This window comes from Aedes albopictus, chromosome 1, assembly GCF_035046485.1.
Source record: "Aedes albopictus strain Foshan chromosome 1, AalbF5, whole genome shotgun sequence".
Classification (NCBI taxonomy): Eukaryota; Metazoa; Arthropoda; class Insecta; order Diptera; family Culicidae; genus Aedes; species Aedes albopictus.
In genome coordinates this window covers 256798445-256813474 of record NC_085136.1, presented here as the reverse complement: position 1 = coordinate 256813474, position 15030 = coordinate 256798445, and the positions used below count along the sequence as shown (strand labels likewise).

At 40.8% G+C, this 15030-nt stretch overlaps 1 protein-coding gene across 1 annotated transcript; it reads left to right on the top strand.

The window, feature by feature from the left end:
• Positions 1–7074: 7074 nt before the first annotated feature.
• LOC109400444 (protein D3) lies at positions 7075–14957 on the top strand. Its single transcript, XM_062846645.1, has 2 exons — positions 7075–7565; positions 14713–14957. Exons 1-2 carry the CDS (start codon positions 7075–7077, stop codon positions 14852–14854), a joined length of 633 nt encoding a protein of 210 aa, XP_062702629.1. The 3' UTR covers positions 14855–14957.
• The last annotated feature ends 73 nt before the right edge of the window (positions 14958–15030 follow it).

The window sequence follows — 15030 nt, the reverse complement described above, 5'->3', positions numbered from 1 at the left end:
TACCTCCAAGAACTCTGCTTGGGATGCCTTCAGGAATTCCTCCTGCACTTCATTTAGAAACTCCTTCAGGAATTAATCCAAGACTTCCTCCAGAAACTTTTCAGAGAATCCCTTAGGAATTCCTCTCGGGATTGCTTTCGAGATTCTTCTTGGGGTTTCTTCAGGAACAGTTACAGGGATTCATCCAAGAGTCCCTCTACGAACTCTTTTTAGAAATCCTTCAATATTTCCTCAGGAGTTTCAGCGATTTCTTCGATACCTCCTGGGATTTCTTCAGAAATTCCTCCACGAATTCCCTCAGGAACTGCTCCTTAGAATTCTTCAGGAATTCTTGCTGCGATTCTTCCAGGTTTTCTCAAGAGATTCCTTCAGAAATATCTACAGGAACTTTTCCAGGATTCCTATGGAAATTCCTGCAGGGATTACTCTAAAAACTCCTACAGGGATTCGTGCAGGGTTTCCATAGGGATTCCTACAGAAGTTTTCCATAGGGATTCTTCCAGAATTCCATTCAGGAACTCTTCCAGGAATACCTTCAAGAATTCCATTAGGAATTACTCCATAAATTTCTTCGTGAACTCTTCCAGGAATTTCTTCAGAAGTTCCTCCAGGATTTGATCCAGCAATTCCTTCAGAAAATTCTACGTCAATTTCTCCAGGAAATCCTCCAGTAATTCCTCCCCGAATTTATCCAGAAATTATTCCAGGTGTTCCTCCAGGAGCTTCTCTAGGAGTTCTTCCTGAAGTTCCACCAGGCATTCCTCCAGGAATGCCACCAAGAATTCCTTCAGGATTTTCTCCAAAAAACCCTCCAGGGATTCCTTCAGAAATTATTTCAGGAATTCCACAAGGAATTTTCCAGTGATTCCTCCAGGAATTCTTCCAGGGATTCCTCCTGGAATTTATCTAGGAATTTCTCCTCCAGAGATTCCTCCAGGAATTTATCTAGGAATTTATCCTCCAGCGATTCCTCCAGGGATTCCTCCAAAGATTCCTCCAGGGATTTTTTAGGGAATCCTCCAGAAATTCCGGTTGGAATTCTTCCAGGGATTCCGCCAGGAATTTGTCCAAAATTTCCTCCAGGCATTTCCTGAGGTACCTCCAGAAATTGCTTCAGAGATTTTTCCAGGGATTTTTCTAAGAATTGCCTCAGAGTCAGAGATTCTCCAAGGATTTCCCAAGAAATTTCTTTAAGGATTCCTCCAGGATATTTTTCTAGTGATTTCACCAGGGATTCCTCATGGAATTTTAGCAGTGATTCCTCCAGGGGTTCCTTCAGGCATTTCTTCAGGAATTTATTTAGGAATACTTCTAAGCAGGGTTGTAAAATGTGATAAAAATGTAATTTGGTTATTTACCAATTTCACTGCCCCTGTAAACAAATGTTTATCGACGATATCGTTGTTTTACCATCACTTATCAGCATTATTCACGGACGAAAATTTGCACTGGAAATGGTGGAACTAGAAAATGTCATGATATTTTTTCATGACATTTCCGTGACATTTTACAACCATGCTTCTAAGCATTCCTCCAAGATTGTGGGTTTTCCATAGGGATTCCTCCAGAATTTCGTTCAGAAACTCCTCCAGGTATACCTTCAAGAATTCCATTAGGAATTACCCCAGGAATTCCGTCAGAAGTTCCTCCAGGATTTGATCCAGGAATTCCTTCAGAAAATTCTACGTCAATTTCTCCAGGAAATCCTCCGAAGATTCCTTCAGAAATCCCCCCTGGTGTTCCTCCCCGAATTTATCTAGGTGTTTCTCCAGGAGCTTCTCCAGGAGTTCTTCTTGAAGTTCCTCCAAGAGTTCCTCCAAGCATTCCTCTAGGAATGTCACCAAGAATTCGTTCAGGAGCTTCTCCAGAAAACCCTCCAGAGATTCCTTCAGAAATTATATCAGGAATTCCAGCAGGAATTTTTCAGTGATTCCTCCAGGAATTCTTCCAGGAATTCCCCCAAGAATTCTCCCAGGGTTTCTTCCAGGAACTTATCTAGGAATTTCTCCTCCAGGGATTCCTCCAGAAATTTCACCTGGAATTCCTCCACTGATTCCTTCTGGGATTCCGCCAGAAATTTGTCCAAAATTTCCTCCAGGCATTTCTCCTGAGGTACCTCCAGACATTGCTTCGGGGAATCTTCCAACAATTCCTCCAGGGATTTTTCTATGAATTGCCTCAGAGATTCCCCAAGAATTTCCAAAGAAAATTCCTTAAGGATTCCTCCAGGAATTCCTAAAGAAATTTCTTCTGAAATGTCTCCATAGACATCTCCCAGAATACTTCTAGAGAATTCTGTAAGGAATTTATTTGGGGATTCCTTTAGGATTTATTTCAGAGTTTGCTCCAGGAATTCATCCAGGAATTCCTCCAGAGAGTCCTCCAGAAACTTCTCTTGGAATTTCTCCAGAGTTTCCTCCAGGTATACCTGCAGCAATTCCTCCAGGTATTACAGCAGGAATGTCTCCAGGAATTTCTTTAGGAATTCCTTCAAGAATTCCTCCAGGAAATCATCTAGGGATTGCTCCGGGAATTCTTTCAGAGACCCCTCACAGAGTATTTCTAGGGACTCCACCAGGAATCCATTTAGGAAATAATCCAGGGATTGCTCCAGGCATTCGTCCAAGAATTTCTGCGATGCCTCCAGGAAATCCTCAAGTTATTCTTTCAGAAATTCCAGCAGGAATTCCTCCAAAAAATCCTCTAGCGATTTCTCCAGGAATTCCTCATAGTATTCTTTCAGAATTCCTTCCAACAGTTTCTCCAGGGATTCCGCCAGGATTTGTCCAAAAACTCCTGCAGGATTTACTCTTGTGATTCCTGTAGGAACTACTTTAGAGATTCCTCCAGAAATTTGTCTGCGAATTTCTCCAGGAATTCCTCAAGAGAATTCTTCAGAAATTTATCCAGGAATTCCTCCCATAACTGTTCTAAGGATTTCTCCAAGAATTCATCCAGGGTTGCACCGGGAGCTCATTCAGGTATTGCTACAAGAATTCCTGTATTATGACTTCAGAAATTCCTCTCGGGGTCATTTCAAACATTTATTTGAACACCAAAATTGGAAAAACGAAATAAATGGAATACCAGTTGTTCGTAAAGCTGAACTTGGATATGGGTTTCGTTCATATGTATCCATTCAATCTTCGTCAACAATATAAAAAGTTGTTTTATATTCTGGGATGTTCTAGGTGTTCCAAACTGTCCTATAGTGAAGTCCTTCAAATCTACAAGAATAAATAATTATATAGATATTTCCGCCACAAATAATTGCATAACCTACTGGGATCCGTGAAGCTCTTGACATCTACAATGTCATTTTCAAACACTATATGGATATTCCAGGTCTGCCAAACTACCTTGGAGTTCAGAACTTCAGGTCTACACTCGTAACAGTATCCATATCTGTTATACTGAGTAACTCTGCATAATCAACCGCCGTTACTGGAACAATCTGTAGTCTACTTTTTTATTATAAACCTTTGGGGCATTGGGTGTCGTCCAAACTGTTCTATAATGAAGTCTTTCAAATCTACAAGAATAACTTTGTTTTTTTTTTTACCATAAATAACAGTATTGCATAATCTGCTGGGATCAATGAAGCTCTTGAAATCTCAAATGTCTTCTAGATACAAAATAGGGATATTCCAGGTCAGCCAAACTACCTTGGAGTTCAGTACTTCAGGTCTACACTCGTAACAGTAGCCATATCTGTTATACTGAGTAACGTAACGTTGCATAATCAACCGCAGGTACTGGTGCAATCTGAAGCCTACTAGCCTATTATAAACCTTTGGGACATTCAGGTTCATCCAAACTGTTCTATAATGAAGTCTTTCAAATCTACAAGAATAACTTTGTTTTTTTACCATAAATAACAGTATTGCATAATCTGCTGGGATCCGTGAAGCTCTTGACATCTACAAAGTCTTTTATAGACTTTATAGGGATATTCCAGGTCAGCCAAACTACCTTGAAGTTCAGGACTTCAGGCTCACACTCGTAACAGTATCCATATCTGTTATACTGAGTAACTCTGCATAATAAACCGCAGTTACTGGAGCAATCTGAGGTCTACTAGCCTATTACAAACCTTTGGGACATTCAGGATCGTCCAAACTGTCCTATAAAGAAGTCTTTCAAATCTACATTAATTTCTTTATGTATTTTCACCATAAATAATAGTATTGCATAATCTGCTGGGATCAATGAAGCTCTTGAAATCTCAAATGTCTTCTAGATACACTATAGGGATATTCCAGGTCAGCCAAACTACCTTGGAGTTCAGTACTTCAGGTCTACACTCGTAACAGTAGCCATATCTGTTATACTGAGTAACGTAACGTTGCATAATCAACCGCAGGTACTGGTGCAATCTGAAGCCTACTAGCCTATTATAAACCTTTGGGACATTCAGGTTCATCCAAACTGTTCTATAATGAAGTCCTTCAAATCTACAAGAATAACTTTATGTGTTTTCACCATAAATAATAGTATTGTATAATCTGCTGAGGTCCGCGAAGCTCTTGAAATCTCAAATGACATTTAGAGACACTACAGGAATACTCCAGGTCAATCAAACTACCTTGGAGTTCAGGTCTACACTCGTAACAGTATCCATATCTGTTATACTGGGTAATTCTGCATAATCAACCGCAGTTACTGGAGCAATCTGAAGTCTACTTTTTTTATTATAAACTTTTGGGACGTTCACGGTCGTCCAAACTGTTCTCTAATGAAGTCCTTCAAATCCAGAAGAATAACTTTGTGTTTTCACCATAAATAACAGTATTGCATAATCTGCTGGGATCCATAAAGCCCTTGAAATCTCAAATGTCATTTAGTGTCTGGGAATGTTCCATGTCAGCTAAACTATCTATGACTTCAGAACTACAGGTCTACACTCGTAACAACAGCTATATCTGACATACTGAGTAACGTTTCATAATCAATTGCGGTGGCTGGACTAACCTGAACTCTACTATATATTATTTTAAACCTTTGGGACATTGAGGGTTGTCCAAACTATCCTGAAGTTTAGCTCTTGATAGTAACAGTAGTTAGTCTCACAATGAACTTTAGACTGTAATCTGTAATCTCCCTGGCATATAACACAGATCAAAATGAGAATGTAAAATTCTGTGACATATGACGCACATGATTGGAGCGTGGGATATCACAGAAGTTTACATGACATATCATCTCTCTCTCTCTTCTTGGCGTAACGTCCTCACTGGGACAAAGCCTGCTTCTCAGCTTAGTGTTCTATGAGCACTTCCACAGTTATTAACTGAGAGCTTCCTCTGCCAATGACCATTTTGCATGTGTATATCGTGTGGCAGGCACGAAGATACTCCTATGCCCAAGGAAGTCAAGGAAATTTCCTTTACGAAAAGATCCTGAACCGACCGGGAATCGAACCCGTCACCCTCAGCATGGTCATGCTGAATACCCGTGCGTTTACCGCCTCGGCTATATGGACATATCATGTAACAGTCATAAAATATCATGTAAACTTCCACTATATGTCATGTTATTCAGCACGACTCTGTGTGTTTACATGATATATTATGTAAACCATCATAAAACTAAGTTTACATGACTAAACAGAAGTTTACATGACGTGTAATGCTCATTACTTTTATCTGTGTATGAGTATTTTCAAGATAGTTTTGAGATATTCCAGATCAACACTACTCCGGAGGCCATAACTTCAGGTCAACACTTGTGATAACAGCTTTTGCCACTACGTTAAGTAGTGTTACATAATCCACTGTACGCACCAAAGCATCTAGAGGAACAATACGCGTTGTTATATATTTTTAGGATATTATGGATATACTGTTGTGAAGCTTAGTTGATAAAAACAACCAGTGTAACTTTCAGAAGACTTGCTGAACATGATAGATTACATATCGTAGCTTTGTATAATGAAAGAAGTTACCGTTACACCCATAGACTTAGGGATCTAAACTCAAGAATAGTTTGGACGACATAGGATATCCAGAAAAAATATTCCACATAATATTCTGCCGTTTTTATATTATTGACTGCCAAAACAACAGTAAAACGTAGAAAAAACTCCAGAACAACGTTTGGAAAAAATCCGGCTTCAAAGGGTTAAACATAAAAGTACGTATATGCTAGAAATGCTTTCAGACATTTCTTCAGGAGATCCTTCAGGAATTCAGCCAGGGCTTTATCCCGGAATTTCTCTGGAAGATGCACTACGAATTCCTCTAGGAATTCCTTCTTAAAATCATCCAGACATTAATTTTTGAATACATTCCAGTTGTTCGTCCAGGAGAATTTTTCCAAGAGTGCTATCATTTGAGAGATCTCCGGAAATACCTCCAAGAAATTTTTCAATAATTTTCAGGGATTCCCTTCAGATATTCTTACAGGGACACCTCGATGGTATCCTCCAGTGACAGTTTTAAGGCTTTTACGAGAATACCTTCAAAAATTCTTCCAAAGATGCTTCCCTGAATACGTCAGTTGACATTTCTAAAGATTATGTTCTGAGATGAGTATATGCAGTATAGGAGTATATAAAACTGTCTTTAGGGAAATTCCGGCAAGGATGTACTCGGAACGACACAACTGAAGGTTTTTTTCTTGGGTTTATTCTTTCGTTTTATAGAGATCCAGGATATCCCAAGATTGCTAATAAGCATACACAAAATGGATGATTAGTATTGAGACAACTGCTACCAACACTGCACAGCTTTCCACAAGCTCAACTTCATGCCTACTTACTCGAACAGTCTTTTAAATTCCTTCGCAAAATAGGAGGACAAAAAATGTTGTAGCGTAGACATCTGCTTCCCGTGACATCATTCAACTTAGGTTTCCGCTCGCAAAAAAAAAAAAACTACGCGCATTGGCTCACAACCCAAGACGTGATTTCCCAACAAGTGGTAGACAATCTGAGTCATTCATATCAACGACTACAAACTGCGAATTCTTTGTTTCAATACTCCTTCGTTACACTTCTTCAGAAGATCTGCACACCGATCCGATCAGTTTAGTTTGCATCTTGCGCTTGATCGGAGTTCAAATCGCAAGTTCACCATGAACCGAACGTTGTTCGCCATCCTCTTGGCAAGTGTTACGCTTATCACCTTGACCAAACAACAGAACTCGACGGTGTCCGAAGCTTTCATAAGCTATCACATCGTTCCGGACATTATCAGTCAACCCCCCTACAACCTGGTAAAAGTATCGTATCCATTGTCGGGCATGGAAGTCAACCTCGGTAACGAGCTAACGCCGACGCAGGTCAAAAACCAACCCATCGTAAGCTGGGATACGGAACCGGGTGCGCTGTACACGCTGACCATGACCGATCCGGATTCACCGTCCCCAGCGAATCCCACGAAACGCGAATACAGGCACTGGGTGGTGATCAATGTGCCTGGAGTGGATGTGGCCGCTGGGGAGGCCGTTGTTGAGTACCTGGGTTCAGCGCCCCCGGAGAATACGGGCTTTCATCGGTACGTGTTCTTGTTGTACAAGCAGGGCGGAGGGAGGATTGAGTGGTGTGACAAAAAGTTAAGCAATCGGTAAGTATTATTTTTTCTTTTATTAGGTGGCGGTCATGCAAGCTCTTCTATAATAATTCTATAATAATTCTATAATAATTCAGACACAACTGCGCTCGCCTGAGGTCTCATTTGAAAGTGAAAGAAAACTAAAATATGAGGGAAAAAACTGTGAAAATGAAAATTCCTGATGATACGTACCTTAATAACTTGTTTGTCTAGTCTACAAAGTAGTTTTGCTTCAGGGCAGTACGCATAGTTGAGGACTATTTTCGGTGATTCTTTAATTTTCCCGCAAGTATGGGTTCCCAAGTATTCTTCAACCGCGTGTAGCCAGTGCAAACGCCGGCCTATCCCTGGTTCCTAGCTAATTATCGCACTATATAAGCGGAACTGGTTATCCCCTGAAGGCAAGACCAGTTACTTCTTGTCTCCAGCGAGCGTCTCGGGATTATCCCCTTTGAGCAATAACAATCTCCCCAAGGCACAATGGGAAAAAATAGATATAAAACGCGAATAAATTCAATATTTTAGTTCGGAGTGGATGGATTTGAATGAATTTATGACACAAACTGCAAAAATCTCTATAGTTCCAGATAAGATGGGTGTCATTCGCCGCACGATGCTGGAAATCAGAGTAAAGGGCCCGTTTTACCCCATTTTCTCTCTTTTTCATCTTTTTAGAATAATCCAGCAAAATAAATGATTTATTTAATTCATGTTAGTGTAAAAGCTTCTGTAGTATTGAATGGAGCTGGTTTGGCTCACCGCACAGCCTTAAAAATTGAAATATCTTCAAGTAACCCCGATATTCCCTATTTCTTTTAAATTTCATATGAATCTTTGCCCGGAGTGGAACGCAATCGATAAGAGCAGGACCAACCCTATATCAAATTGCCGATACTATGGAAGTTTTTACATATATACGAGTTAAATAAGTCATTTATTTTGCATGCCAGTCGGACATAGGGGAATAGCGGGTAACACCGTCAGGGTGGGTAAGCCCGTCACCCCAATGATTTTACTAGAAAACAGTTATTTAGTAGCATTTTGGCCACACGCCTTATTTGATTTTACCATTTTTACTCTTACTGATGATTTTCTCAAAAAAGTGTGTGAGAGAGAGTGGGGTAAAACGAGCTCAATACACTGATTTCCAGCATCGTGCGGCGAATGACTCCCTCCTTTCCTGAAACTATAGAGATTTTTACAGATTGTGTAAATTTTTTTTTGCAATTTCTCATCGTAATAGGCTGTTTTACCTCCGCAAATCTGACAGGAAAAGGCCTAATTTCCCGCGCCAAATAAACAGTGCTGTAATGGTTCATTACAGCACTGATTTGCGTTGCGTAATGAACCATTACAGCACTGTTTTCAGGTTTCATCAACTTCTTGATGCTTTCTGGACGCAGTTTTGAAAATTGTGACAACTACACAGTATAACCTGCCATGATTAGATTTTCTTACACAAGGCTATGAAAATCAGTGTGCAATTTGATGGGAATGTTTTGTTAAAACTAACCACAAACGGTAATTTATGAAATTGCAAAAAACGTTGTACGCAACTCGGTGCAGAACTCGATTTTTACAGCACTCGTCGTAATTATCCAACTCGGCAAGCCTCGTTGGATAAATGTACGACTCGTGCTGTAAAAATCTTCATTCTGCACCTTGTTGCTTAAACTACTATAATCAAATACATCCACTCCGAGCATAGATATTGAATTTATTCGCGTTTTATACCTACTTTTCCCTCTGTGCAAGGGGTCATATTGGTTGCCTGGCAGAGATTTTCGAAGCACGCCCGTTTTCGTCTCTTAATCTCTTTGTTCAGTGTCAGTTTAGCCGCCCTGTATGCCTTCCTCGTTCCGTTCTACGTTCTACCCTCATCGGTGCGAGCTCTTCGCATCCTCCTCCTAGCTCTTAGGCACCCTACACACTACTCAAACGGTTTGACCAACATTGACTCCGCCCCCAAGTTGGTGGTTGAGTTGGTGCTGTGTTTGGCCGTGTGTGATGCTGTTTGCCGAACCGATTTGGCAGTTCCTCAAACCGATTTGACGGTTGATGGTTTGGTTGGCAAAAATCAAACCAGTTTGATTGTGTGTAGGGTGCCTTAGGCAGGAGCGCGGAGTTCTGCGATTTCTGGACATCACCAGTATAGGGCACTGCATGAAATTCTCTCCTTCTCTTTCACTCTTACAGAAATTTTGTAAACAACAAGGCCAAGAAACGTCAAAATCCCATACAAAATCAAAACAATGCAGTGCCCTATACCGGTTTGCGTTCGTTCATGGGTAGGGATCGTCATGGCATTGCGGCGTCGCATGTATGGCTTAGGCACAGACAAACAGACGTAACAGCTTGAACAATTTTCGTGAAAATTTATGTCTCAGTTCACACTACCATCACCTGGTGGAAATGTTTCACGATACACTAAGTTGTGCAATACATTCAACAGAGGGCGCTAGTGTGAAACGTCAAACGCAAAGAAAAACGATGCGCGCGCGTCTGGTTGTGAAAGCTACTGTAGGGCCTCAATCAAACACGACCAGTTCCGACTAGCTCTTCCTTTATTCTGACATAACTTACGAACTACATACTCATAGCCTACTACAGTTCGGCCATCTTGACATTACACATCGTCCTCGATGTGATGCATCAGCCTTATTGTCATTTATCATCATTCTCCAACTCGGTGATGTATTCTCCGATGTTGTAATGCGCCTCCCCTCCATACTTTGTTCCACACTTCTCCATAGATCACAGAAGCTGGATTACAGCTAGCTCCTTCCATTTCATAGCTCCTCTCGCAGTCTTTTCAGCTTGAGAGTAATGCGTTAACGTCCAGCATCTATTTTCAAACTTTAATTTCGTCCTTCAAGGACCAGCTCAGTTTTCATACGATCCGTTTCTTCAATGATTCTTTCAAAATTGAAGGTTGCTTCAGTTGACGACTCAAAATTTTGATCCAACGACTTCGAACACGGGTAGTATATCCCACTTCTGAAATTGTAGGGCCTCAATCAAACACGACCAGTTCCGACTAGCTCTTCCTTTATTCAGACATAACTTACGAACTACATACTCATAGCCTACTACACTACAGCTATGAAGATTTAAAACGGTCGTCAAAAGCGTGGCTGATCGAAATTTCGCAGGTGTTACGTCTGTTTGTCCATGCCACAGCCATGAAGATTAGAAATGACGTTAAAAGCGTGGTCGATGGGGATTTTGCTACTGTTATTGTAAGATGGTGATTCCTCAACCCTGCATACAGCGTTACACATTGCGCATATCTATCCCTCGAAGCGTGACGATGCAACCAATCTGGCAACCCTTTGGCAGATGTCATATTTGGCGCGTACGAATACACATCAATGCATGTGTGCATTCAACTGCCTCTTTCGCATTTCGTTGACCGGACAAGTCGTGCATGCTGGGCGACAGTGCAAGTGCGAACCGTAATTTACAGTTATGTCTGTTTGTCTGTGGCTTTGGATTCCAACGATTTCGTCGCTAGACAGATTACGGTGTTACCCTTCACAAGAAATTGTTCGGGAACGACGTAACAACTGCAGTAGTGCCCTCGTGTGACGTGGATATTATTTCCTGGATCGGAAAACGACCGGTTGTACAGATCGCCGCTACCCGAGCAGGAACGAATAACTGACACATAACTGCACCATATCAAAGTCAGGTATCATACCAAGACAAGGTATTGATCGGTTATCCACGTATTGAAAATAACATATTTTGGTATTTTGTAAGTATTGATAAAATACCTCAACTAGTTATTGGTTTGGTGTTGAAGACTGCTTAGGCGTCACCAACAAATTACGTAACGCTCTAGGGATAGGGGGGAGTATCGTCGAGCGTTACGGTCCATACAAAAAATGTCAGGGTTTCATACACAAAAGCGTAACGGAAGGGGGGGGGGGTTTCGAAAAGGTATTATTCAATTATGGAAAAAATGCTATTTTGTAAAATTTTGTATAGAATAATCGCCTATTATAATTTAGGTATTGCCATACCTGATGTCATTATTCACGAGTTATGCACAGAATAATAAACACCAGGTATTATTTTAGGTATTTTACCTCTTATGCAGGACTTCTTAGTACCTCATTCAGATTGTAGGTATTCGATTTTCCATACCTGAGTTTGGTATTCTTCAGCTATTTTCTCCTGTTCGGGTAGTTTGACCTTATCCGCTACTCAGTTCCCGTTATCGGGAGAGATCCGGCATGGGTTCGATAATAGGACGATGTCTGTACTTGACTCCGAGACTGATTCCTACAGAACTTCGGGAATTCCTCCAGAAATTTCTTCGGGTTCTCCAGGAATTATACCGGGAATTCCCCCAGGAACTTCATCGGGACGTCCCTTCGAGAATACTTCTCCAGCAATTTCTTCGGGGATGCTTTTAGGAATTCTTCCGGGGATTTCCGGGAATTCCTCCGGGCATTCTTCCAGGAATACTTTGGGAGCTCCTTCAGGAATTCCTCTCAGAACTTTGCAGAAGTTCCCCTTGAAATATTGCAGAAATTCCTCCGGAAATCCCATCAGAAAATTCTTCGAGAATTTCTCCAGAACTTCCTCAGGGCATTCTTTCACTAATTCGTATCGAAATTGTTCAAAAAATTCCTCAAGAAAGTCCTCTGAGAATTCCTCTTGAAACTCCTCTTGGAATTGATTGATTGATTGATTTGTCTTTATTAAAGAGACTTTCAGCCCTCATCAAAAAATCCCTCCATAAATTCCTCCGGGAATTTATATAGAAATTCATCCAGAAATTTCTCTGGGAGTTTGTCCAAAAATATCTTTGGAAATTTCTTCGGGAGTTCTTTCAGAATTTCTTCCTAGAATTCATCCATATATTCATCCGAAAATTCCTCAGGAAATGTCCAGTGAAATTTCCTCAGAGAAACCTCAAGTATTTTTTTTTCAGGGAATCCTCAATAACTTCCCTCAGGGATAACTCAAAACATTTCCACACAAAATCCTCGAAAGAATTCCTGGAGTAATCCCCGAAGGATTTCCTGGAGGAATTCCTGGAGGAATCCCTGAAGGAATTCCCGCAGGAATCCCCGAAGAAATTCCTGGACAAATTTCCAACAGAATTTAAAGAGGAATCCTCGGAGGAATTCCTGGAGGAATCCTCGGAAGAATTCCTGGAGGAATCCCTGAAGAAATTTCTTGAGGAACCTCCGAAAAAATTCCTGGAGGAATATTCCCGAAGAAACTCCAGCAATTCCTTCGGAGATTCCTCCAGGAATTCGTCTGGGGATTTCTCCAGGATATTTTCCGAAGATTCCTCCAGGAATACCTCCGGGAATTTCTCCAGGAATTCCATCGGGGACTCTACCAGGATTTTTTTCGGGGATTTCTCCCGGAATTCCTTCGAGGATTCCTCCAGGCATTTCTTCGGGGATTCTCCCAGGAATTCCTTCAGGGATTCCTCCGGAGGATGCTCTGAAGTTATTCCTTTAGGAATCCCTAAGCAAATTTCTGAGCAATCTCTATGTGAATTCCTAGAGGATTCTCTAGGGAAATTTCTTATGGGATCTCTGAGGTAATTTTTCTGAGGATTTTGTGTGGAAATGTTTAGAGTATGAGGAAATTAATTAGGCAATTATTTGAGGTTACTCTGAGGAAATTCAACTGGGCACTTTTTGGGAATTTTCTAATGAATACAAGGATGAATTCTAGGAAAAAATTTTGGAGGAATTCCCGGAGATATTTCCGGAGAAATTTTCGGATAAATTCCCAGAGAATTTTCTGGATGAATTTCTATATGAATTCCTGGAGGAATTTATATGGAGTCATTATTAGATGAATTTCTAGAAAAAAAAATTGGATGAATTCCTGGATAAATCGCTTGAGGAATTCGCCTAAGAATTGTCGGAGGAATTTCTGAGTGAATTCCAAGAGGAAGTTATAGAGGAATTCTCAGAGGACTTTCTTGAGGATTTTTTTGAAGAATTTCGAGGCTAATTAGTGAAGTAATATCCTGAGGAAGTTCTGGAGAAATTCTTGAGGAAGTTTCTGAAAGAATTCCCAGAAGAATATCTAGAGGAGTTCTCAAGGGATTTTTTTGAAGAATTTCCGGAAAAAAATCTTGATGAATTTCTGGAAATTCCCGAAGAAATATCTTGGAAAACCTAAATAGTTTTTCAAACCTTTTATCCCTCTATGTTTTGCATTTCAGCTGTAATTTGTGATAATCATTAAATAATTGGTTAAAGTTTGGCCGAAAGATAATGAGAGCAAAAAGTTTGTCTTAGAATGCGGCTGACAAAATCGGGTCCTTACGTATTCGAACATACCCTTTGAATTTGTAAATAACTATTAAGCCACTAACAAAAAGACACGGACAACGTCTTCAGCTTTCGGCCGTTCAGACTGTTTTAAGCTTAACATTAGACAACGGACAACGGAGCATGCACCAGTGGAAACGGGGAAGAAACTATTCTCACGAAAAGTTTCATCGCCCGAAGCGGGAATCGAACCCTCACCCCATAGCATGGTGCGATTATAAGCTTGGTGACCCTAACCGCACGGCTACGAGGCTCCACCAATACAATTATAATACGATTGAACTCTACTAACCTAATATTCATTCGCTTTAGGCACCCTACAGACCACTCAAACGGTTTGACCAACATTGACTCCGCCCCCAGGTTGGTGGTTGAGTTGGTGCTGTGTTTGACCGTGTGTGATGCTGTTTGACGAACCAATTTGGCAGTTCGTCGAACCGATTTGACGGTTGACGGTTTGGTCGGCAAAAATCAAACCAGTTTGATTTTACTCAAACCAACGGTGGGCGGAGCCAATGTTTGACGAACCGATCGTACCGTGTGTAGCGTTGTTGCACAAACATAGTGCGATTTCAAATGGGAGAAGATGTTGGTGCAACCAAAGTGACATGTTGGTGCAACATGAATTGGCAGTTCGTCATACGGTTGCAGAAACATTCGCTTGTTCGACCAACATGGGGGCGGTGGCAATGTTGGTCAAACGGTTTGAGTAGTGTGTAGGGTGCCTTAGATACGTTACAGTATCAATTACAAATTATTCCGCACATTGAAAAACCATGTAACATATAATTAAATAGATTTGAATAAATAGAATATTATAATAATTTTCTTAATAACCATTTTCACAGCAACCCGAACCGCGGAAACTTCAACTCCACTAAATTTGCCGAAAAATATTGCCTAGGTAAACCGATTGCCGGAAACTTCTTCCTGGCTCAATACGATGACTACGTTCCACAGGTGCAAGCATCGCTCACGGACACGGAATAACGATGGATTGATTGTCCTATCTCTATCACAACCTAGCGCTCAGCAAACAGATAGGCACCCGGTGCATTCCATACACAAACACTATAATAATGTTGCCGTCTAGTACCTACAATCCACTTGTTTTTGCCACCATTTGGCAATAAATATCACAAAGTGCACGAATAAATAAAAAATCC

What these genes read in the sequence shown, in the direction of transcription:
- LOC109400444 (XM_062846645.1), top strand. Translation starts at nt 7,075, where the DNA reads ATGAACCGAACGTTGTTCGCCATCCTCTTGGCAAGTGTTACGCTTATC. An exon ending in GACAAAAAGTTAAGCAATCG is followed by an intron (nt 7,566 to 14,712) that starts GTAAGTATTATT and finishes CCATTTTCACAG; the next exon opens with CAACCCGAACCGCGGAAACT.